Raw genomic sequence first — 25,641 nt, 5'->3', positions numbered from 1 at the left:
CATATTTTTTAATGTTCCTACTAGCTTCTTGGTTTAAATGGTCAAAAAGTAATGGGTCTGTGTGTATATCTGCATGTCCACATGTGTGTACATATACACTAAATCTACATGGGTCTTATAACTACATTCAGAAACAGATAAAAAGAAAAAAAATACTCTAAAGTTGTAGCTTGCTAAAATTACTTTCACTTTAGAGAAAAAAAAAAAAAAAAAAGGTGATGCAGTCCCAGTACTTCTGCACTGAAGAAAAGTGTTAGGTCATGTAATATATTTTCTTTGAGAAACTTGTTGCCATATAAATCAGGGAATGGGAAGTGCTTAGTGTAGATTATCTTTATGTACTCTTTATTAGCATACTGGGTGTTAGTTACATAGTTTCTACAAAAAAAAGTGATAATATATTGAGAGCAGAAGTGCAAAAATAGACCAAAGCAGATCACATAAAACTAAAAATATCTCTAGCAACTACAAGTGCCACTGAAGTCCTAAGGAATGCAAATTCTGATTTTAGAGCTTAAAATGTTTGGGTCAGTTAAAAATTAAACACTCTTATTAGAAGTGCTGACTTTTCACACTGCAATATGGAAGGCAACTGTGAGTTATATTCTTTATAAGGACCTTCAGAAAGTCATTTGGTAAAATCAGACTTACTAGTTGTTCCGATCCAATGTCGGGGGAGGTTTCGATCTGATCCCAAGAGTGAGATTAAGACACAGACGAGGTCAAATGCCATATACCCAAAACAGGTTTTTATTATTAAAAAAACAAGTGAAGAGGGGTAGTGATAGGACAGAATGGAAGGAAAAGACAGAAATAAAGCAAGGATGTGGGATAGGGCTGCAAGAACAGTCACCACCATGGATCCAGCGGTGTCCCGTTGGTCCTCAGTCTTCAGTTCTTCGATGGTGGATGCACACTGAGCAAAATTTTCTGCTGCCTTTTTAAGTTCATCATATCCGCTGATTAGCATATCTGCCCACCTTTAGTTTTTTCTTCTCTGGTCCCACAGGTTTTGTTGCATCTGGCTTCAGGGCAGGAACATTTGCCTCTTGTCAATTCATTAGCAATGCATGCATGGGGTCTGGCCTAAGCAATAGAGCCACAAATGGCTACAGGATGGGGCCAGCTCAGTACAGGTCTGCACCTTTGAGGCTTGTCTAAAGAGTCCCGACAATGCAACTGCAAAGAAGTGGGGGGGTGCATCCTTCAATACACTCCCACTTCTCTGGGCGACACTCCCCAGAACAATTCACAGGCCGCAGCAGCTTCTCTTGGAGGTTTGCACAGACACAAGCAAGCTTTGAGACAGTCATAGGACATTTCAGTCTCTCGTACTAGTACATATATCTCTAGCTGATTCTTTTATGCTCAAAACCTTGGTTATGGGAAAGGGAGAAGCACACCTTACTACATGTAATTTATTGGTAATATAACCAAAATATTAAAAACCTAATCATTATTGGGCCATATCTAATCACTACAGAAAACCAATAAAAATGCAGTTTAAACTGGGACTTACACAATTTTTAGTTTCTGCCCCTTTTCATGACATTATACACACCTGTCTCTCTCCTCCTCCAGGTCTTAAGGTCAGTGGTTGCACAGTAGTGGTGGTGTTGGGGACAGTGTTACAGAGTCCTTCAGTGGGACAACTATGTTATTCATACCGGTTGTTTCTTCTTCATCTCTCTAGGATCCACTTGGAGTCATTTCTATATGTCTGCTAAAATGCTTTTACACTTTTTCTTCACTGGTCTTCAGTCTTTTGTAGATGAATTTACTTTTTATAGTGCTTCTAATGTATATTAAATATTATTCTTTTTATTACCTTTAAGACCAGTTTTGTCCAACTCTAGGTCTGCATTCTTTAAGTGACCATTGGTGAGCTGTTTATAGCCATGGGGTCTCCAATGCCAAACCTATGCCCCATCTCTTATCATTCCATGCCTGTGTTCCTCACTTGACATCCTGTGTCTCCACATCTCAAGGCCTCTGTTGTTGTACCAGCTCTGTATTTCTTTATGTATTTTCTTTATATAAATCTCATCCTGTATAGAATTACTACTTTTTACTATTATCTATATAAAACTAGGGTTGTACCATACAAAGATAAACACAAGTAAAGCATATTAGAAGAAAAAAACTGCTGTCACAGTTAAGCCAAGTAAAACATCACTGCAGGAAAGACAGATCAAGCCTGATGAGCCTCAGTCCTAAGGCCTTGTAAATTCAATGGAAAGTTCATGGCCTATTCCTAGCAGTGGCAGTGTTGCATTGCAAGGCTACACAGTAAAACCCCTCATGTTTCCTTTCAGAATTTGTATTGCATTTGCCACCTTCCCTTCTTCTGGTCCCAAAGTAAATTTAAATGATTGCTCATATGCTACTGACAGTACTTCAGCAATTTCATATTTTAGTCCCTTTAGAGTTCTTAGATGAATAGCCCCTAGATTTGGTTATGTGTTATTATTTATCAGGTACAGACATAAGTATGTTAGTTTCTCTTCTTCTTAGCTGGCTGGTACCAACCCCAGAGTTACATAGTTGCTTTAGTGCATCATGAATTCCAAGCTAACAAACACAGATGAGAAGCAAGGTATACTCTTTCGTGTTTAGTATGTTAATATAGTAAAAAGTCATTCCATAGTACACAGAAAATGGAAGTGGAGATGAGCTGTTTGAGAGGAATATAGAGACATTACCTGAGTGTGCATGGATGGAGTTAGAAAAGCTAAAGATCAGCTGGAGATGAAACTAGCAAGAAACAGGGAGGACAAGAAAGTTTTCTCTAAGCATATTGGTAGAAAAAGAAAAGACAAGGAAAATAAGGGCCCTCTCCTCAATGGGGCAGTGGGTACAATGAAAAGTAAATTGCTTTTAATGCCTCAGTTTTCACAGGTGCATGTGTTCAGGTGCCTCCCAGTTCCTAGAGCCTAGTAGCAGACAAAGTCTGGGAATTTAGCATTTCCCACAGTAAGAGAGGATGCTGTTAGGATCACATAAGTATATCAGACATGTACATCTGGGACCAGAAGAGATATACCAAAGGGTGCTGAGGAAACTGGCCAATGTCATTGTGACATCGCTATCATCTTTGAGAAGTCATAGTAAGCTGGTGAGGTCCTTGACTGGAAAAAGTTAAATGCCAACCCTATCTTCAAGAGCTGAAGAGTATTGAATTGCCAGATTCTCCACCTGGGATAGGGCAATCCTGGTTATATGTAGAAACTGGGGAATAAGAGGTTGCAGAGCAGCCCCACAGAAAGAGATCTGGGGTTCTGGGTAGATGGCAGGCTGAATATGAGTCAACAGCAGCAAAAAGGGACAACCGTGCCCTAGGGTGCATCAAGCACAGCATCACTAGGTGGTCGAGTGAGGTGATTGTTCCACTCTACACTGCACTGGTACGGCCCCACCTCAAGTACTGTGTGCAGTTTTGGGTGCCTTGATATAAGAAGGACATCAGACTATTAGAGTGTGTCCAAAGGAGGATGACCAAGATGGTGAAAAGTCTTGAGGGCAAGACTTACGAGGAGCAGCTGAGGTCATTTGGTTTGTTTACCTTGGAGAAGGCTAAGGGGTGACCTCATCACAATCTACAACTTCCTCAAGGAAGGCAGTGGAGGGGGAGGTGCTGATCTCCTCTCTCTCTGGTGACCAGCAATAGGACATGAGGAAATGAAATGAAGCTGTCAGGGGAAGTTCAGATTGGACATTAGGAAAAGGTTCTTCACTGAGAGCGTGACTGGTCAGTGGAATAGACTCCCTAGGAAAGTGGTCATGGCACCACGTCTGTCAGAGTTCAAGGTTTAGTTTTAGGTAGTCCTATGAGGAGCAAGGAGTTGGACTCGATGATCCTTTCAACTTGAGATATTCTATAATTCTATGCATCACAGAATCACAGTATCATAGAATGGTTGAGGTTGGAAAGGGACCTCTGGAGGTCATCTTGTCCAACTCCCTTGCTCAAGTAGGGTCCCCTAGAGCAGCTTGCCCAGGACCATGTCCAGATGGATTTTTAATATCTCGGGGATGGAGATTCCACCACCACTCTGGACAACCATTTCTAGCTTGGTCACCCTTGCAGTAAAAAAATGTTTCCTGTTATTCATGTGTAACCTCAGTTTGTGACCATTTGTGGTCATACTTTATTTCACTGATATCTTGAGCATAGAATTTGTAATTAAGCAATTTAACTTGTAAGAACACATGTTTAAGTAAAAAAATGCATAAGGTCATTTTTAAAAATAAACAGTAAAACAATAAACTCTTTAGTCAAATTATTTTCCCTCCCTCTTATTTTTTTCCTTATTTTTTCCTTAATTTCTCCTTATTTTTTTCCTTTGTACCTTGTACCTGCTGAATTTATTCCTGTTAGAAGAATAGCATGCTTAATTGTGCACAAAAATCTTGTTTGAGTTCTTTAAGTATTGCACTTCTCAATTATTCAGCCCTCACTCACTATGAAGTGATAATTAGGCATTAAAAGCTAAGTGGATTACTGTGGACATCTCTCCTGACATACATTTAACACTTAATCAGATCTTAATACCATAAATTATGCATTTCTCAGCAGTATTCAGTTTCTAATAAATTTTACAACAGTTTGGAGTTACTATGTTTTCTTGACCTCATTGTGGCAGGGAAAAGTTGCGAAGTTCGCTTAAAGGATATAACTGTTCTAAGAATTTTGGATTTATAGCAAAATAATTCTTTAAGCCTGTTTGATTGTGCTAATATTTATTCATAAGGGTTTCTCGGACAAGACAATTTCACCCTCATGAATATATATGAAAAAAATGGATCCAAAATACATATGGAATTGAAGTTTATGCCCAGTATTTTTTTCCCCAATTTTGCCTTCCAGACCTCATTAGGAAAAAAACAAAAAAAACGCCCATATTTCCTAGGAGATAGCAACTTCCTCAATACTATTAGTTGATTTTATAGTTAAAATACCTATTTATTTTTTAACATGTCTTTTTGCCAACCAATACTACAAGTTACATTTTATAACTCTTGTCCTGGCTCACAGCATGGCTTTCCGAAAGTCTTAATCATAATGGTATCTCCTCAGAGATACAGATACATATAGTGTCAATGAAAAGTGAGCAAATGAGAGTCTTGCAAATTTAAGGTCAAGTTGTCCATAGTTGCCCATGTAATATTACATGTTATATTATAATAATAAACAGCAAGAAGTATCTAATTTCCTTTTTTTCTGTATTTTTTAAATTTTAGAGTAATAATATATTTCTAAAAGTATTTCTAACTCAGTAAGCTTTATAATTTACAGGAAAACATACTATTGGCTGTTGGAAAATTTATATATGTTAACAGTGGGCTATTTTTGGCTGAGGAGCAAAGGAACAAAATAAACATTAAAAGTCTATATAGCACACTGGTCAACCTCTCTGTAAATACATGAGATTGTACATGTGGTTCAACACCTGCTGGCTCAAGATACAGTCTTCTGGCCAATAAATCACATCATTAAGGCTTTAACAAGTATATTCCTGTTTACATTTATAGAATTCCATAAAAAGCAGTCTTTAGGTCTTAGTCTGACACTCCATTTCAGCATATTAAAAGATACAGTGTATGTTTCTTGAAGCTTAAGTGTTTTATATTAGGAATGGACTAAAGTGAATTAAATTGGCAGAAATGCTTTGCTGAAACAGAGACATAGTAATTTTCTTACCAAATTTTATACTATTATTTCATGTTCTCCTGATGTCTCTGGCTTTAGATCAAAAGAAGAGCTGATTAAAAATTGAAAAACAATTTCATTATTTGAAGTAAAACTATTTCTTTTTTTTCCATATGAAGAATTTCAAATAGAACTTTTGACACAACATTTCATAGAACATATTGTCTGATTAAAGAAATGATCCCAAATTCTTGTACATCTCTCCCAAACATTTTTCTCCTGAACAGCTTTTACTTCCAGTTTTTCTGCTTAAGCCACTGAGTGACACTGATTACAAGAAGTTCATGGTAAAAATATCAGTAACCTGCTCTTATTTTCTTTTCTGCAGTGTTCCTCTTTGAAACTTTTCAAAACTTCTCCACCTTCTCCTAGTTTTCTCAACAGTAAAGATTGTTTTACTTTTCATTTCTCTATTCTTTATGTTTTCTAAAATTGAAAAAAAAAAAAAAAAAAAAAGATTACTGAACTCCTGCTGTAGAAGTAGTAAATTAAAACCAAAAACATCATGGAAAAAAGAACAGTAATACAATAACAAAACAAAACAAAACAGCCTCAAGAAACTTTACACAGGATTCATTATATTGTTTTCAGTACCAAAAAGAATAAGGAGAAAACCTTAATGTGTTTTCTTTGTTTTCAAATCTCCTGTTTTTCCAAGAGTAATGGTAAAACTGACGGTCTTCCTTATTGACTCTTATCGCATTGCCAGAGATATATTTCTCTTCAGTGCATTTTTTTCAGAACTGTCCAGTTGCAAGTTCAGTTATTTCTTCCTGCTGAGCCAAAAAAAATGTCTTCAGCTAAATGAGCAAGTAATTGTTCAGTGGAATGACACAAAAGGTTACCTCAGACAAATGTGGACTAGTTTTTTCCTAGCCAAAATGGAGCATGGAGGGGATGAAATATGTACATAATAAAATCATCTTGAGTAGAGAGCAGGGTTGACTCACGCAGCAGTAAAAAGTATAAGAAAATGCAAGTGTATTACCTCCATTTCAGATAATTATTTCCAGTGAAAATCCTCCCTCTTCAGCTCCATATACCTATTTGGATCCCATCTAACATTGTTTTTAAATGCTGAAAGAGTTTTTTCGACCTTTTTTAATACATTGAGCGTTTTTGGTTTTTTTTTTTTTTTATATATAAATGGAGAGAAAGGAGTCTGGAAACTTACACAAGTCTTTAAATTCCAGAAAGATTATTTAAGACAATAGTTATATTACCAATCTTAGTAATATGGTTCATAAGGTTTTTTTAAGAACATTATATTAATTCTTAACCATTTTAGGATTTTTTTTTTTCAACCCCAGGAGAATTCTGCGAGGTGAAAATTGATAGCTGTGGTTCCAGTTCATGTGAAAATGGAGGAACATGTGTTGACTATGAAGATCATTTTAAGTGCAGTTGCCCTATAGGTAAGTTGCTGGAAAGTTACTGTATTTTCTAAACAGAACAAAGAACATGTCGACCAAATATTTAAGCTTAAGAAATAGCAACATAAAAATAGTAATATATCTCAATGTATGTAATTAACACTTTTATAAAGAAACCCACTTTTTCGCTTTGTTCAGGAAATAAAACAGTCAAATTACTCTAGTAGAGTGGTGTTAACTGCTAACACTCTGAACAGACATAATGTCAATATTCTGAATGAACTGTGATTAAACATTCTCTTTGTGGTGCAGGTTTTGAAGGTGAAAGATGTGAACTGGATATTGACGCCTGCCTATTCTACAATATAAGCTGTGCCCCAGGAGCACTGTGTATGGATAAATCTCATGGATTTAATTACACATGTTTATCACCATGCATTGGAAACACAGAGGTAGGATAAAGTGATATATTTCCCCCAGTGGTTTTGGGAAATCAAACAAGTTATTCTAAGAGCAGTGAGCTGATGAAGGCTTATTTCCCATGGGTTTCCTAAACACAATACTCATTTTTGATATATTCTCATGCTAACCTTCCTCTTTCCTGTGTAACATGAACATCCAAAAGTGCATGATGTGACTAGTCTGGTCATTGCCCAACAAACCGTGTAATGTCTGAGCTCTGCCCTTCTTGGGTTTTATAGGTTCACTTTCTCATGTCTCCTTCTGTCCCTTACTTGCTCCTGATATGTTATGAAACTTGTAGGAACTTAAGGCAAAATTTCCTTGAAGTGTTTTAAAGTTACTAGGCAAAAGACTGATGGTACATCAGCGAACAGAAAGAATGACAAAAGCTTCATTTCCATTAAAACCAAAAATAAAGGCCATAATCAACAACAACAAAAAAAATCTAAAGCAAGACTAACTACACTGCAATGAGACCTGAAAATGCAGTTAGAAAAAAATCAAAATTCTCCTTGCAAGTTACTCTTAAATACTCACAGAATATAGTAATGGATTTGATTTTTGTACATTCAAAGTATTCTAGAAATCTTTGAGTTAGATACTGACAATGCTTAGGCCAAAGTAGCATCCATTGTGTACCCAGATGCCTTTAAGAAATGCATTTGCTGTATCCTTCTCACTTCCTTTTAGTGACCTTTTCAGTTAAATTACTGATTTGGGAGGGATTCATTCACATCAGGGTGAACTACAGACTCAGGCCCTTGAGATACTGAGATTTCGATATTGGATAAAGTAAAATACTGTTTCATTTTTTTATTATAATAGTTAATGTAAAGCTATGTACACAATGCATAATAGCCCTTTCAAACAGCTAATCAAACATGATAACCAGTGTTTCAAAGGCTTAATCAATTCTTTTATTGAAATATATTCACCGTAAAAATATATTATGCAGATCAGGCAATGTGTTTACAAAGAAGCAATCACCATTTATGTCACCTTGAAGTCCATGAGTACACACGCACCACTGAATATGAAACGTAACACTGAAATACTGGCTCAAAGGTTTATATTTAAATTGTTCAGCATCTGGTAAATTTTATCATTTTTATGATTTAAAGTGTCATACTGAGTGCAAATTTATTGTACATGGCATAACACCATAATGATGCAATAATCATTATGGCTATTTAGGATGGGAAGTGATGGTGTGCCAAGGATGCTGATGGGAGCTACTAAAACATTTTACTGTAATATTTGCTTAAAAGCCCTCAGACATATTTAATTTATTCACGCAAACATTTTATAGACCATCATAAATGTCATGTGGGAAAAAACTTTAATAATATATGTATGTAACTATATACACTCACTCAGTATGAGACACTTAATTTGAATTCACTTAATGTGAGTAATTAGTAGGTTTTCCAATGGGAAAGGGAATAGAAACTAAACGAAAGGAGTGATATGTTTGGGTTTTACTTGTTTTCTTAGCCTATACATCATTAAAGTAATATCATTTGCTTATTGGAAAAAAGAAGGCCTTATTCAAACAAATGAATATTTGAATACTTTTTGAAGCAGTGTAAGGAATAATTTGAAATTAAAAGTTTATATTATTCAGTAAATGACATAATTCAGCATTTAATTCTTTATTTATTCTTTGTGGCTGGAAAGTAAGTATCTATTTTTTCATTCTTTCCTTTCTTTTCTATTTCCAGTATTACCTTAATTAGGCTGAGCTATTTCACCTCTGTATATTCAACACAATATACTGAAAAGAATGCTACTATTTTAATATTTTCTTAATAAAAAAAAATTAAATCATTGGGACTCTTTTATCTCTATATAAATGTAGAATGGTACAAATGCATTGTTTTGTGGGGGTTTTTTTTCTTTCCCAGCACAACATTTAAAACATTAAATCTGTTTTTAATACTACTTTAATTACAATTTATTTTAAAATATATATAAAAACAGAAGTGTGAACATCTTAAAATAGGGTATATCTTCCTTTAAATTTAAAAATCTAAACTTAACTTTGTAACCAGGATAAAACCTGTCCGCCCAGTACCTAGAATTATGAAGGACCTCCAAATAAATCAAAATATTGGCATCTTTAAATTAGTGACTTCAAACAAGACCAAATTTAGAAAGTTTGCATTACAATATCTTTTATTGTCTCACCTATTCAGGAAGACACCAAAAGAAATAAAGAAAATATCCCATTTGAATATAGGATGTATGCTACAAACCCCAATACTTTTATTAACAGGAGTGCATAAAGAATTCATAAGAGTACTAGTAATAATCATGCTAGGCATAGATAATAGAGCCATAGAATCAAAGAACTGCCCAGGTTGGAAGGGACCTTGAAAGACCATCTAGTCTGACCTTTCATGGGAAAGGGAACCTGTTCAATCATGTCTTGAAAACCTCCTGTTGTGGTTTAAACCCAGCCAGCAGCCCAAAACCACACAGCCACTCACTCACCCTCCCCTGCCCCAGGGAAGAGGATTGGAGGGATGAAGGTAAGGAGACTCATAGGTTGAGATAAAAACAATTTAATAATTGAATAAAATAAAATAAAATAAAATAAAATAAAATAAAATAAAATAAAATAAAATAAAATAAAAAAATAAAATAAAAATAATAATATATACAAATGAGTAATGTACAATGCAATTTCTCCCCCTGACCGATGCCCAGCCCATTCCCAGCTAGGGATCCCAGAGGAGACAAGATTCCAAAAACACAGTCCCAGAAGAGAGCTCTCCAACTTCCTGGCCAGCCCCCATCTATATATTGAGTATGACCTCGTATGATATGGAATATTCCATACTTGGGTTGTGCTCCCTTCCAGCATTTTGTGCAACTGCACACTAGCAAGACATGGGAAGTTGAAAAGTCATTGATTTCTTAGCAACACTAAAAACATCAGTGTGTTATCAGCATTCTTCTCATACCAAATCCCACACTGAATCCAAAACATAGCACTATTCTAGCTACTAAGAAGAAAAAATTAACTCTATCCCAGCCAAAGCCATGAGACCTCAAGTGATGGGAACACCACTACATTCCTGGAGAAATTATTCACTTCAAAAGCCCACCTGTGGCCCAAACAATCACAAACATGGAGGCATCCTAAGATGTGTGATGATGTTTAGAGGCTGTGTTAAGTCCTATCAAGCAGTTTTATTCCTTCCTTTATAACACTAGTTTTTCAGAATTCTGTCAACAATCTTACAAAATCATAGGTTCCGTTAGCATTTCTTAAGAAAAAATTTGAAATTGTAGCAGTAATAGGAAAATCAAGATGTCATATAGTTATTGCTTTTAAAAAGGAATCATAGGAGTTAAAAAGTACTTTTTAATTATTGTTTTATTTTATTTTCGGTCTTAAAATGTAAACAGACACACATCAACTTGGGCATCTACTTGGTTTGTTAATAATAATCCCCATAGGATTATTATTAATTCCAAGTTAGAAACTGAACCATCTCTGAAAAGTCCTCTCGGTGTCTATCTTTACAGTACTAACGTTGTATCCAACTGGATTATTGAGCTCCACTTGCATAATTTACTCAGAAGCTGTTTCCTCTTTTTATGAGCCAAACAATCCCAAGTTATTCTGTCACATTTGCAGTCAGGATCACAATTCCAGCATCCTGAATGGAAATATCTATGTGCTCAATGCATACTTAGTTGTCATGGTGTGAGCCCAGAGGGCAACTGAGCACCGCACAGCTGTTCTCTCACCCCTTCCCCCTCAGCACTGGGAAGGAGAAAATGAAGCAAAAGTCTCAGAATCAAGATAAGGGCAGAGAAGGCTGCCCCAGAATTATGAACACAGGCAAAAGACAAACTCATTGGGTAAAGAAAAAGAACATCACTTTAATTCAAACACTATCAAAACCAACACTTAACAGAGTGGGACAGTGAGAATTGTTACCTCCCTCCATCCCTCCCCACTTCCTGGGCACAACTCTGCTCCCGATCTACCTACCTCCTCCCCCGCAGTGGCACAGGGGCAGGGAATTGAGGGAATTTTGGTCAGTTCACCACTCTTTCCTCCTGGAGGGGAGAAGCACTCCTCTGCATTCTTCCCCTACTGCATGTGATTCCCCTCTCATGGGAGACAGTCCTCCATGAACTTTCTCTACGTAAGTTCTTCCCACAGGCCACAGCAATTTCTGAGCTGCTCTGGCATGGGTCACTCCTACGTGTTACAGTCCTCCCAGTGCCGAACGACAACAGGGAGGGCTTCTTTTCCCCCCAGAGTCCTGGCCTAGTGCAGCTGCCTTGCTCCAGTGCGGGGTCCTCCACAGGCTGCAAGCAGATCTCTGCTCCACTGTGGAAATCCAAGGGTGGCCCTGACATCTCACCACAGGCTGAAGGGGGGTCTCCCCCTCTTCTACCTCCTTCTTTCCACTGACCTTGGTGTTCACATAATTTTCCTTCTTGCAAGGTGTCCTCAGAAGTCCTAACCCCATGTAAGGTTCCCCTTCCTAAATACGTTATCACAGAGGCATGGCCACCATCGTTAATTAGGTTGGCCTTGGCCAGAGGTGGGTTCAACATGGAGCTGGGGGAGCTTTTGAGAACCTTCTCACAGAAGCCCCAGCTGTAGACCCCTCCCCTGCTACCAAAAGCCCTGCCACACAAACCCAGCACATCAGTGTTTAGAGGAGCTTCCACTTTCATGCTTGTCCTGGTCCTTACATGCTGTGCAAGTATATACAGTTTCATCATCTGTAAAAGGCAATCAGATAAATCATGGAAGAGGAATATAAATAAAGTATGGACACTCATGTTGTTTTCTTTGAGTTTGATGTATTAGGAGAAAAAAACAAACCACCTAAATGATCCTGAAAACTAGAAAATTTTCAGTAAATCTTTTCTGGTTAACTTTGCAGTTGTACCTGCAAATAACTCTACCTTCAGCAAATCTGTTGCTTGTGATGCATGTGACATGATGTGATGCTTGACTTTCAGATTAGAGGTTGACTTTACAGTTCTGACATACTGCAAACATGGCACTAATAGTTTGATTTAAAGAGATTTTAAAATCCCTTCATGGAAACAATTTGTGCGTGTGTATATTTGTCAATCTGTTTAATGAATTTACACATAGAGGTTTGTAGACCTCAAATCTTGGTGGTGTTTTCAAGTTATGCCTTCTTGGTTTAAGGTAGACTTTTCAACATTCAAATGAGAAAGAAAATACTTAGGTGATTTAATAGATTACTCTGGAGAACTTCACAAAAAAATTGGGAGGCAGCTGTCTTTGAATCACTAGGTGTTTAGCTTTGAGAACCTTCACAGGATAGTGAAGACAAGAAAAGTAGGAAAAGGCAGATATTACTTTATATCTTATATGATTATGCACATTCAACAGTTCAGAAATAAAGCCTTTTTTATTTATCTAAAGGAAACTAATAATCAATAATTTAAAGTTTCTGGAAAAAGTGTTACTTGTAAGACAGTAAAAAAAAAAGGCAAGGGGAGGGGGGGGGGGGCACTCAGCCAAAAATTGCCAGAAGTTAATAATTTCAAGCCAATTTATTTTCTTTCTATGATAAGAATAGAAGTGGCAAAAGTAAAAACCTTTTACAAAAGTTTAAATAGATCAGCTTCTCATGTAGTAATCTCATAAGCAAGCTAGTGAAACAATGCACCTGCTCCAGCTTGATGTAAAATAGCTAAGATGATTATACTCAATTATTCTAGCAGTAGTTTCCTGGACAAATGTCAAAGGGAAATAGTAAGCGGCATTCTGCAAGGACCTGACTTGCACCCAGTTCCATTCAGTATTTTCTTTCTGAATGGTGGAACAGATTACACATGATAAAATTGAATCTGACCCCACCTTGGAGAAATCTAGAAAAGTAGGATGGAATTTAGTGTGTACATTTGCAAAGGACAAGTGACATCTGTGAACTTCAGGATTTTTATGTGAAATTAATCTCCAAAATAAAAATTCAATGACTCTTCAATTACTGTGCTAGTAGGCATTTCAGGTAGGGTTTTAGTTGCTGAGCAATATAGCCATCTGTAGAAATATACCTCCTATATAGTTCTCTACAAAGTTAGCTTCCTAGAAACTGCTTTAACAATTCTTACTGTACTTATAGAATGGAAAAATAATGCTTAATTGTCAGGAGCTAGAGTAGCAAAATTGTATAAAAGGAAACATTGTGGAACTGAGTCTGCATAAATTAGAACAAACTCATAATCTGGAGACCAAGAAAGGCATCAGGTTCTCCTTATAAGCAGTCTAAGGATTTTAAGCATTTGCTCCACAAGGAGTAATTCAATAGTATCTACAATGTAGGTAACAGTTGAATCTACAAGAAGTTAAATTAGGCAAAGTGCTTTTTTCATATTAATCATACCTCTCCATTTTTTATTTTCATAATTTCTTCTGGACTTTTCAGCAAATATTTCTTGAAATTATGAAGAGGGATTTTTTTTGGTTTTTTTTTTTTTTTTTTAAGAAAAAGAAAATATCTACTTGCTTAATGTACTACAAGTCCAGGAAAAAACATAGGGCAGATTAACTAAAATTACACTTGGAAAATTTTTTATATCCAGGTACAATTGATTTTTCAGTAATAAAGCTTAAAGACTGTAGTAAAATGATATGACTGGAAAAAATATATATATGTGCGTGTGTATAGAGAGATATATAAAAAGTACAGATTCATTCAAACTGTAGAGAATTCCAGGAAAAGTAAGATTTAAGAAGTGTTAGGAAATAATGATTGCACAGAGATCCTTCTAGGTCAGTGTCTTATCTTGAGTAATTGACAACAGGTGATATATAGAAAACAAGACAGTCGTATACTAAGGTTACTTCCCTCAATTAGTGCAGTGAAGAAAGGAGAAGAGGAAAATGTAATCATCTAGGCACTAATTATCTTTCCTTGCTGTAATAACATTTCCTCATTGATATTAGAAGGAAGTGATTTTTATGTTTTTATCAAGACTACATAATAAAACAGATTTGTTTATAAACTACCTGCTGTAGACAGAAGTGTGATGATCAGACTGACCAGAAGAGCCCTTGTTTATGGTCTGTAAAATCATAAAATTTGTGTTTAATCCTAAATATGAGGAAGATTTATTCTGGGAAAAAGAAAAAGAAGATTGATGGGAGGATTTGCTCTTTCCAAAAGTCCATGTATCTATTTATTTTCATTTAAAAGTATTTCTTGTATGGAAAAAAAAAAAAAAAAAGCAACAGACAAATTTTTGTAACTTTAGAAAACCACAATGCAGGTTTGAAGTTTAGAAAACCACAGTGTAGAGGTATTTAGTTTGATTTTAGCAATAGATTAATAAATGTATTTAGCCTTAATTTCTTATTAAATCCTTAATATTCTAACTTAGACTTTTCAATATTTAGATTGATAGGGAAGTAATTTTACACCAGAGAGAAAAATCTATCTGATAGAGAAAACTACTAATTAATTTGATTCTGAAAATATCTTCCATAGCTTTAATTTTAGTTTAAAGCTGCTCTAGATTGCACTGTCTTAAAGGGTAACATCCTTCTTCACTGTATAAAATAACAAACCAACATAAGAATATAATTAATATAACATTGTGGTAATATTGAAATATAACTTTTGTCTTCATTGTCTAAGTTTTTCCCTAGATTTTTTTTTGAGTGTAAGCTTACTTGACCTATTTGAGCTTTAAGAAAATAGTAAACCTCAGAACAAAATCCTGCAGAAATGTTTAAATAAAAAGAAGACATAAAAAATTTTTAAAAAAATCTCCAAAACTATACACACAAGAGTTTTCTTTGCATTTATGTGAGAAGTGCTTTCTTCAAGAAGTTGTCCTATTCCAAAAGGATCCCAAGTTAAGTCTAAAATTCAGTACTGAGAGCATAGCAAAAAATGCCTTAATTTTAAGGTCAAATAAAAACTTAATCAAAGAAAAATGAATATTAGAGGATTTCTGCCTCTGTTATTACTACAAATCTTAATGACATTATAAAGAGATTCAGACTCAATCAAACTGAAGTACTAGTGCATTAGCTCATCTTCTGGACACCATTTTCTTTAGTAACCAATTGATTAGAAGGAAGGGTCTTATTTGCTTTGAAATGAAAATGTCATTATCTGCTTTTACACTGGCAAAATTTTCATGGAAATGAAATGGAACCCTAAAACTAAAATGAAGAAAGGAGCACTCATTCTGACCTAGAACTTTCTGTAATTTTTGAAGAATACAGGAAATGCTGTTTTACTAAATAATATTAGCAAATAAAAGCGAAAAGAAAAAATACTGTTCCAGTCTAGGTTTATTAATTTTTCAATATCTGCAGGTTGAAAAGAAAGAAGGTTCTGGTCTTCCCAGAGCATAGATGTAATATATATATATTTATATTGAAATAAAAAGGATTAAAAAATAGGTTGTGCATCAGAATTATGATTAAAATTAATAACAGGCTAGTTCACCATCATCCCTCCTAAAACAAACATATTTTAAAGTTAGTTATGAAAATGACACTGTTAAATTGAATTATAAATACCTCTTTCCAACTAAACAATTAATTGATATATTGATTTAATGACATTCAGTATTTTTGGTTCTTGGAGATCTCTCTTTTGTAATATTACAACATAAAAACATTAAATAACCATATTTATTACCAATGGCTTATTCAATTAAACTCTGGGGAAAAAAAACCAACACATAGATAAAAGCCTCTTTATGCATTTGTACTTCTCATCTTCAGGTATGTGCAAATGGAGGTAGCTGCTTCTATGATGAAGAAAAACAGAGATCTCACTGTGTCTGTGCTCTTGGGTGGACAGGACAAACATGCCTGGAGAATATTAATGACTGTGGGGTAAACCAGTGCCAACATGGAGCCACATGTGAAGATGGAATCAATAAATACAGGTATTAACATGATGCTTTCCATACAAGCCTTATGCTCTATGAAGATATTTCTCCTTTCAAAAAGATTACAAAGGGAATTGCTATTTCAGTAATATTTTTCTCAGATGATAAAATGCCATGGATACTAACTTTCAGTAAGCATGTGCAATCAATAAGACTGTGTAGTCTGAAGTATTGCACAGGAAGACCTCACAAATATTCCTCTTTGCTAGACAAAGAAGTTAAACCAACTATGTAAAATTGCAGATAAACAAATCATCTATTTTAGTAAATGGCGAACAATTTATGAGCCTGGAGTGTGACATGGAGTGACTTTTCTTATTAGAACTTGAATGATAATTTTCAAGTCAATAGTTGAAATTAGTTGTTTATGCTTTGTTTTTTTTTTTTTTAGGTATTGACAAAACTGTCAAGTATATGCTTTCCTTAGTGAGCAGTCACATGCTATAGATATTTGAAAATGAGACTTTATAAAAGTATGGTGAAAAAATAAATGTAAAAGGATTTCTTCAATAAGCAGAGTTCAGCTGTTCTTATCAGACTTGAATTATTTATTTATTCTCTACAGAAAACAGAATAACTAAAATCTCTTCATAATATCTGTGAGTGTATTTTGAAAGGCTTTAATTTTGTGATGTGTCCTGTATTAGAAGCACTGCAATTAATATGCTTTAGTGTTTCTATTTAGAGTAGATTGCAATAGTAGTCAACATTAAAATGGAAGGAATTAAAAATTTCTTGCACTCCACCTCTGTTTTTGTAGGATCTTCTGTAATAATAACTGAAATCCCCAAGTAAGCACACAGATACACCAGAGGTAAAAGGATTTTTTTCCACAGTGTACTTAAAAAGTACACATCCTTCTTTCTTGCCCCTATCTTGCCACTCATATCAAAATACTGGACCATATTTTGACATTTTATTTGACTGATAAATCTGTGGTTTTCCTGTCTGAATCATGAAAGGAATTCTGATAGAAGAAGAAAGCCCTGTTTATGTTACAAAATTTACTGAGAAATTACTAGGTCTGAAGACTTCTGGTAAAATAAGAACTTTTGAATTTAGCTTGCTAATCCAGACTCAGGTTACTGAGAGAAAACACTTAAATCTTACTTTCTCAGTCTTTGAAAGACAAATTAATTTGACAGATCAGTCTTTTTATTTAACAAACAAGAAAATGTACCATTAAGATCCCGATCCTAGACGTGTTAGTGGGCAGTTTTGTTATCACAGAACCTGACCCCACAGAAGCACAACTTGCAAAGACAATGTGCAGAGTGTTTACTGTATAATACCTGCTCTGTCAACAAACTATTGTTGTTTCTCAATGACAATGAAGTATTTTTTAAGAGAACTGAACTATTCCTTCCTTAAAAATAATGGTATTTCCCAAGAGTTTGTCAGCAAGTGAAAGAATTGCCATTTTCCCTTTCCAATACACCATTAAAACCAAAAGAATAGGAGAGGAAATGCTGAACCTAACAACTGTAGTCACCCAACTTTTTTGAAAGACTCTTGAAATTTGCATTTCTATCTTAAAATGTATATCATTTTTGATAAGGCAGATATCCAGAGCTGTATTTGATGCAAAGTAGTTTCAGGAAGACATAAGAAAACTGTCACCAGAATATATGGAGAATTACATGTGTAAGTGCCATTAACAGCACTACTAAGATCCGTTTTTAATGCTATTATAGTTACTCAAAACACCACTTTTATCTTCTCCGTTTATTAACTAAGCCAAAATGTTACGTATTAGTTTTTTATTTATGGAAAATTCGTGTAAAACTCTAGACTTTTCTCCTAGTGAGAAAACTTATAAACTAATTATTAAACTTTGGTCATAATATACTGTTCCAGTGGTGGCTTGTTATAGGAATGCTAAAACCAGGAAAGCATGGATTGTATCCAGTTTAGCTTCAAGAATATCGCCCTCTTTTCATGTTCCACAAGCTGTGGGGTTTTTCCAGATTGGAAATAAGCACTCTGCTGTATGTAGTTTTTCTAACTTTCTCTCTCCTTACCATGGCATATTTTGTTTCTTCTCCCATTTTGAAATTACTGTTCCAGTCAGCAGTGTCACATGTGTGTATATTCAATATATTCAGATAATTTCCTTTGAGTTCAGGATGGGGAGTCACTCTGAGTGAAGGAGAGGGACTTTAAAACTGTGATATAGTATAATGCTCAGTAAGGCTACATAATAAGAGTAACATAATCACAAGTCTTAGGAGTTTTACCTCTTTGGTTCAGTAATCCTCTTCTTACAACTAAAGTGGCCTCAATCACACTGACACAAAGCTTACTACTTCAGATGAATTATTGCACTACCTGTTGAGTCTGTGCTGTCTGAGATATCATAACATAAGTTAATCAACATGTGTTTAAAGTGATAACTTCTCCAAAGAATTACTGCTCCTGCCTTTGTGTTGATGGTGTAGCTGTTGATATGGTGAATCTGGCCAGATACCATGCCATAGACCAATTGCATCCATATACCAAAAGAATCTCTTGACCTTTGGTCACATATATCTGAGAGTAAAAAGAGATTCATTACCTCAGTAAACAGTGTTGTACACAAAGAAAATATTTTCATTTTCCTTTCAAAAGAACTTTATTGTTTCATTATGTTCTCTGTAAGAGGAGAGATCTGATTTAACATGTCTCAATGAGAAGCACATAATGAGTAATTAAAATGAAAGAACTCTTCAAGGAGTTGATCTTCCTGTTTTGAAATCCAAGAGGGGTTTTATTACTCTGATTTCTTCACCCTTGTAAATTTATTTCTTGCCAATGTTACATTTTGGACAACCAAGACCCTAACTGAAAGAAGTCCTAATAGATATTTTACTGCAGTCCATTTAGTGAAGGGAAGCAACAGAGGGAAAAGACAGAATTTAAAATTCAATACAGTTTCCATTACCTGTCCGGTTTCTCCTGTTTCTTCAGTCCAGTCTATCCAGATGAAGTTCTACATTTATTGTAGCCCCAGGAAAGCCCAGCAAGATGGACTGTCAACTATTAGATTAACACAATTGAAGAAGCTGTATTGTAGAATTTACCACTGTTTAAAAGGTCATGAAAAACGAATATGTTTTAAAAATATATTTTAGTCGATAGATATAGCTCTGAGGTCATAATTTCATGAGTTTTTGTTCAGGAAATCTTCCCATTAGAAGTCAGAGTTGGTGTACAGTATTGTTTGAATCGCCAACTCATTTTTCAGTATTCAGTATATAAATTTCATTATATATATAATCTTGAATTAATCTCACTAGGAAAGAGTAAAGCCTTGCCTAGTGACACACTATTAACTAAAATGCTTTAGAATATGAAACACTTCTTTGTATGATGTCAGCAAGATTATGAAAAGTAAACATAATTTAGATAACTTTTGAGTATCACAAAATTTAAAGCTTTTATTACTTCATTCATCCTTGATTTTTTCCATTTTCTGCCAGCTGGATAAATTAAGCTGTTTGATTAAATTATTTTTTTTATTTCTAATTTTCTATTTTCATGTTTATTCATCCTAAACTATATATGTTTGACTGCAGGATGTAGTTGGCAGTGCCATATAAAGTTAGTGCTATGATATACACAGTTTTCTGTAGCAATAATAGGCTTCTTCCACTAGAAAGAGGAAAAATGCTTTTCCTCGCTTTTCTACAACTCCAGAAAGCAGGTGAATATATGTTGCAATTTCTTAGGGAATATCTATGTAATAAGTTATACAACAGCTTTTCTGCAGAGAATACAGATGTTTACAAAAAAACCCAAAATGAAACTAAATAACCTTTTAGTCCATTTATTAATGTGTGTGCAGTTCATACTTCAACTGCAAAGCAAAATAATTAATACTGAGTAAATGCAGTTAATCTTCTTGGACTACTATAATAAAAAAACCCCAAACATTTATTTAAAAATGAATTAGATATTGGAAGTCTTTGCTAATGCCAAGCTTCAGTGCTCCTATGTGCCTTCTGTCTCAAGAAAATAACTGGGTTATCTCCTAGCACAGATCAGCATAACCACATCTTCAGTCTGGTCTTTGGGGTTTTTTTCAGTTATTTTAAAGATTCATCCACTGTACACAGTTATTTATGCATGGCACAAGTCATACTACATCTCTTTAGTGCAGGCAGACTGTGGTGACATTGTGACAGCTGCCCTGCCTGGACTAACTAGTACCAATTTGCTTACCTGCACACCTGCTGTTCTAGACCTTCGGTGATAAAAAGTTATATCCTACTGCATATTGGTTGGAACACATTGCAGCTATGCCATAACCACCTGCATTTGAATAACATGTTCCTTCTTAGACTAAATTCCATGCCTGACATATCTGCATCTCCATTTAACATTTATTTCACAGGTATATCAAATTATTGTGCAATGTTAACTAGATTAGGCAGTGGAGTAGCAATGTACAGTCATCTGCACGATAGGTGCGGGAGCAAACCAATCCACAACAGGGTAACTGTGGCTTGTGTTTGGTATCCACTACCAAAATCCCTGTTTGTAGCAAAAGCACTGAGGTATTTGTTTTCCCTACTGGGATCAGTTACACTCAAAATCTTGCTATGGACAAAAGAGGACATATGTGAAGCTAAGAAATTATTGGTATTCCCATTAAAGTTAATACAAAATTTCTGTTTATTTACCTTTTCTTGGGTGTCATGCTCATGCTTTCAGTGTTCCCCCAGTCTGTAAAGTTAAAATTTTAGTCTTCCTTAAGAAAGTAGTTGGGGGGTGTCATTAGCATCTCCTGGTCTTTGCTGGGAGGTGTGTTCCCCCTTCCCCAGCAGGGCCATTCCCAGAGCTGAAGCTGGAGCAGGGAAGGCAGTAGTCACTGGGCCCTGGAGCAGGGGTTACACCATTGAAACCCAGCTCAGGCTACAGCAAGGCTGAGCCCCTGCACTGATGTGTCAACCCACAGCCAGGGTGTCCTTCTGATAAGAGCAAAAAAGATGTTTCCTCAGTTAGTTAGAGATTCACTTGCAAATAGAAATTCTGGTATTATATATACGTGTATACAAATTAGTTTTTAATTTATTGTAGAGAAGTATTTCAGCTTTAAAGCAAATTAAAACTGCAAATCAATCCATGATTCAAAGCTTTTGATATCATATTCGGTATTTTAGTGCTACTGAAGTATTAATGCAAGGTCATATTCATTAAAATCTAATGTGGTGATGGTATTTTTCCTACTACAAGTGTAAAAGACTTAATTACTTAGAGATTATTGGTCTTGATATTAGTTCTAAGACTGACAGGAAAAGATATTTGAATTTCAGCTATGTCAGTGTTATACCAGTACAGTGTTTAAAAAACCTGTATTCAAGACCCATTTCATAGATTGACTTAGAGATGAAATGATAACATCTATTAAACATAATTGAGAATCTTATAAAAATGTTAAAGCTACAAATAAATGCACTCAGATGCTGATATCCAAAGCCCACAGAACTGCACTTACTGTTATACATTAAATTTAAGAAATATCCATAGGGCAATTTGTATCTGCTTTGTACATACTGCTGAATATATAATGCATTAATGTAACTATTATATGTTAATGCTGTTAAATTAGAAAAAATGCAAAGACATGACTAGTTTAGACTTTTACTGCATAAAAATGGCCAGTTTGTATTGAAAAATAGGCACATTATAAAGTATAGGTTTTAAAGAAAGACTTACTTATTCATTTAAAAATATTTTAGCCTTTTTTTGTAGATTTTCCATATATGATATTATATACTCAAGTTATTTGTAAACTTGACATTAGAATTTGATGTAAATTATTATAAATTATGTTCATAAGATATTTATTGAACTTCTAAATCCTATCACTTCTAAATCCTATTACCTCTAAATCTCAGTCTGGATTATAAACAATAAATGAATGATTCTTGAGCTTGACTAGCTGCGTAAATCAGCCACTTTGTCTCACATGACATGAAGATCCAGTTTTAAAGTTATTTTCTAATCGTTTACACTGAAGAAGAAAAAAAACACAACAGTTTCTGTATATTCAGGAAAGCAGTAACCTATACTTAATAGCTAAACCAAGCAAACTTTTCACACTAAAGTGACAAGAGAATCTTCATGATTTAGTTTTATTTTCCCTGAGCAATAATGAAGAGCCTAAAAAAATGAGACCTTCATTTATCTTAATATCTTAATTTGATGATCAAAGGACTGGGAAGCCTGCCACATGAGGAAAGGCTGAGAGAGCTGGGTTTGTTCAGCCTTGAGAAGAGAAGGCTTAGGGGAGACCTTATCACCATGTTCCAGTATTTAAAGGGTGGCTACAAAGAAGATGGAGACTCCCTTTTTACAAGGAGTCACATGGAGAAGACAAGGGATAAGGGATACAAGTTACTCCTGGGGAGATTTCAGTTGGACACAGGAGAAAAATTTTTCACAATGAGAACAATCAGCCACTGGAATAATCTCCCCAGGGTAGTGGTGGATTCCCCAACACTGGACTCTCAGGATTCAGTTGGACAGGGTGCTGGGCCATCCTGTCTAGATCGTGCTTTTGCCACGACTTTGAGGTTCCTTCCAGCATGGTATTCTATGATTCTATCTTCTGCAGGAGATGAGTCATATTAAATTGAAAGACATTCAGTTATAATTTCAGCAGGAAAAACAAAGAACATTCCATTCTTAGTTGTTTTAGATTTCTCCAGACACTGAAGCACTGAAAAATATGATACTTATAACGTTATTGCTTGTAATACGGAATTAGAACCATGAAACTAAAACTAGAAGACTCTCCATTACATCTGTTTCTGTGTAGTTAGTTGTTCTGCAGTCTCTGAAGATAAGATACACAACTAGTAATAATAAGGAAATGATAGAAAATTCCTTCTCTTTATACTCTTTCTTATTAGGGATAGCTATAAGTTAAACATTCTATTCAATATTAACGATAAGAGCCACCTTTTCAAAGAATGATTGAATAGTTGCATTTTCACAATGCACACACTAATCATTACTGTACAAAAAAAATTTTTTTGACTACATAATAGTTAACCTAGGAAATAAAGTGATTAACCATGCCAGAAAAACTTGTATGACTATTTTTTGTTTCTATACTGAAGTTTTACTGTTGGTGGTTTCAGAAACTGTGCAGCTAAAGGTAAGTAAAAGTGCACATACTTTGCATGTTTATGCATAATGAAATTTTATGTAAATCAACATTTGCATTTAGCTGTAAAGCAACTGTATGAGATGATTTGCATGAACTTCATTCCTTTAAAAAGGGAGAAACAGAATCTGCTCGAGCTCTCAAGAAGAGACGAAGATTTCTTCTTTGTAAGGAGTGACTGAGGTTGGAAGAGAGAATACAGTAGCTGTACCTACTTGAGTAGGTACTGCAGTGCAGTAGCAATGGATCTGTAAAGCAAAACTGGTGGTGCTGAAGAATACACAACAACACTATACAAGATATGGAGGGCTTACTTCAAGCAAGCTCTATTTTGGTGCAGGGACTAAATGCCCATTAGCAGTTGGAGTGCATTAGCTGTGCTCCAAGGAGCACATCTACTGATTTAGTTTCAACTGAAATAAATCTGATACTGCTCTGCAATGTGATACAAAACACTGCAGTGGGGAAGAGCCAGGAAGTTAATCCTGAAAATTTTCTCCTCATCTGATCTAAAATGGTTATACAGATGCACCTTGAGACATGAGGGAGCACAAAGTCAAGCCTCGAGTATTTTGAGAAAATTTCCTAGGGATAAAGAAGACAAAAAGTTGACAAAAGTCTGACTGGGAAGTGTGGACCTTCCTGCAAGGAGGCAGTAGAAATAAAAGCAGAAGATATTTGTTTATATACACATGAAAAATTACAATTGTGGCTTAATCACTTGGTAATTTTGCTGTTTAAAGAATTAACTATTACATTTTCTAATAGTACCTGTACTTTCCATAGATTAAAAGCCTTTTAGTGATAAGAAAATGACTAAACCATCTCTAAACTCAGTCCACTGTACAGTTACACATAACAGCCAACAGTATCTTCCTTATAAAGATACTGCCTTTACTGTAGGCTTCTTTTAGTCACAGCATGAAAGGGAAAAATCACCTAATTTGCTATGTGCTCTGAGGCTACTTTTAAACTCTCAGAGCTGCACTAATGTCCACAGATTACCTTGGGAGAAAAAAAAGATTTAATTGGATTAAACACTAGGAGCTATTAATTTTATACATATCCCTTTTCCCTCTTCCTTTTTCTTCAGAAGTATTTCCTTAGTTTTACAATAAATGGAGCTCCTATTGTATTCTGCCCTTTTCAATCTCTATCTTGTACATAGACAAAGTTCTCTGGTCTTTCAAATTCTCTGTTGCCAAGAGGAATTTCAGGTAAAATTAGAGCCTAACTGAACAGAGAACAGAGTATATTGTTGGTGGATATGGTTATAACCCCCTTATTGTCCAAAAGTTATTTTGCAAAAAACTCTTGTGGAATCACGTTCAAAATATCTACCATCATGCTATCTTTTATAGGATCCTTTCTGTACACAGAGTCTTACATGGGGTATTTTTTCTACTGACTTACAATTATCCTGTTGGAGATTTGATAAGGGATATAAAAACATCTAAGTGGAAATTTCCACAAGTCTAACATAAAAATGCAGGAATAATAAGCAAGAACTGAAGTAAACAGCTGCATGAACATTCACTTCTGTTAAAAATAAAGAAAAAAAAAAAACTTTCTTCCAGATAGATCAGTAGGGAAAATTGTTATAATAAAGTCTTGCTTAATATGTTAGTTCTTTCCAGCTTCTAGATAACATCTCTATGGATCAAGAATATGTAAGGTTATCGTAAGATTATCTCCTCCCGTGTGAGGACACCTCTAGCCACAATAAGGGAACAATCAATCAAATAAAATATTGCCAAATACAAGAGTTTTTCTAATTTTATGAGATGTGGATCAGCTATGGGATAATCCAGCTTTGTTTTCATTCACACATAAGGAAAAAAAAATGGGAGAAAGGGAAGCATGAAAAGTCATCTCTAGTCTCATACAATTTATATGTCATGCTACATTGTGGGAAAAAAAATATCCTGCTCAATTTCTATAAAACTTCAGCTACAGACAGAAATTGCAACCTTTGTTTATAATGATAAAGCATTTTTATACTGACTTTATGTCCAGAGCAA

The 25,641-nt window shown here is 35.0% G+C and overlaps 1 protein-coding gene across 1 annotated transcript in view; it reads left to right on the top strand.

Annotated features, from left to right (window-relative positions):
- The window catches only part of EYS (eyes shut homolog), a 1,118,553-nt gene that overhangs the window by 250,339 nt on the left and 842,573 nt on the right, over positions 1 to 25,641 (top strand). Inside the window, exons 8-10 of the mRNA XM_074861787.1 lie at positions 7,021 to 7,125; positions 7,396 to 7,535; positions 16,298 to 16,464. Of these exons, the coding sequence (XP_074717888.1) occupies positions 7,021 to 7,125; positions 7,396 to 7,535; positions 16,298 to 16,464 (412 nt within the window). The remainder of the gene's footprint in view (positions 1 to 7,020; positions 7,126 to 7,395; positions 7,536 to 16,297; positions 16,465 to 25,641) is intronic.

Source organism: Strix uralensis, chromosome 3 (assembly GCF_047716275.1).
Source record: "Strix uralensis isolate ZFMK-TIS-50842 chromosome 3, bStrUra1, whole genome shotgun sequence".
Lineage (NCBI taxonomy): Eukaryota > Metazoa > Chordata > Aves > Strigiformes > Strigidae > Strix > Strix uralensis.
This window is presented reverse-complemented; position numbering and strand designations above follow the sequence as displayed.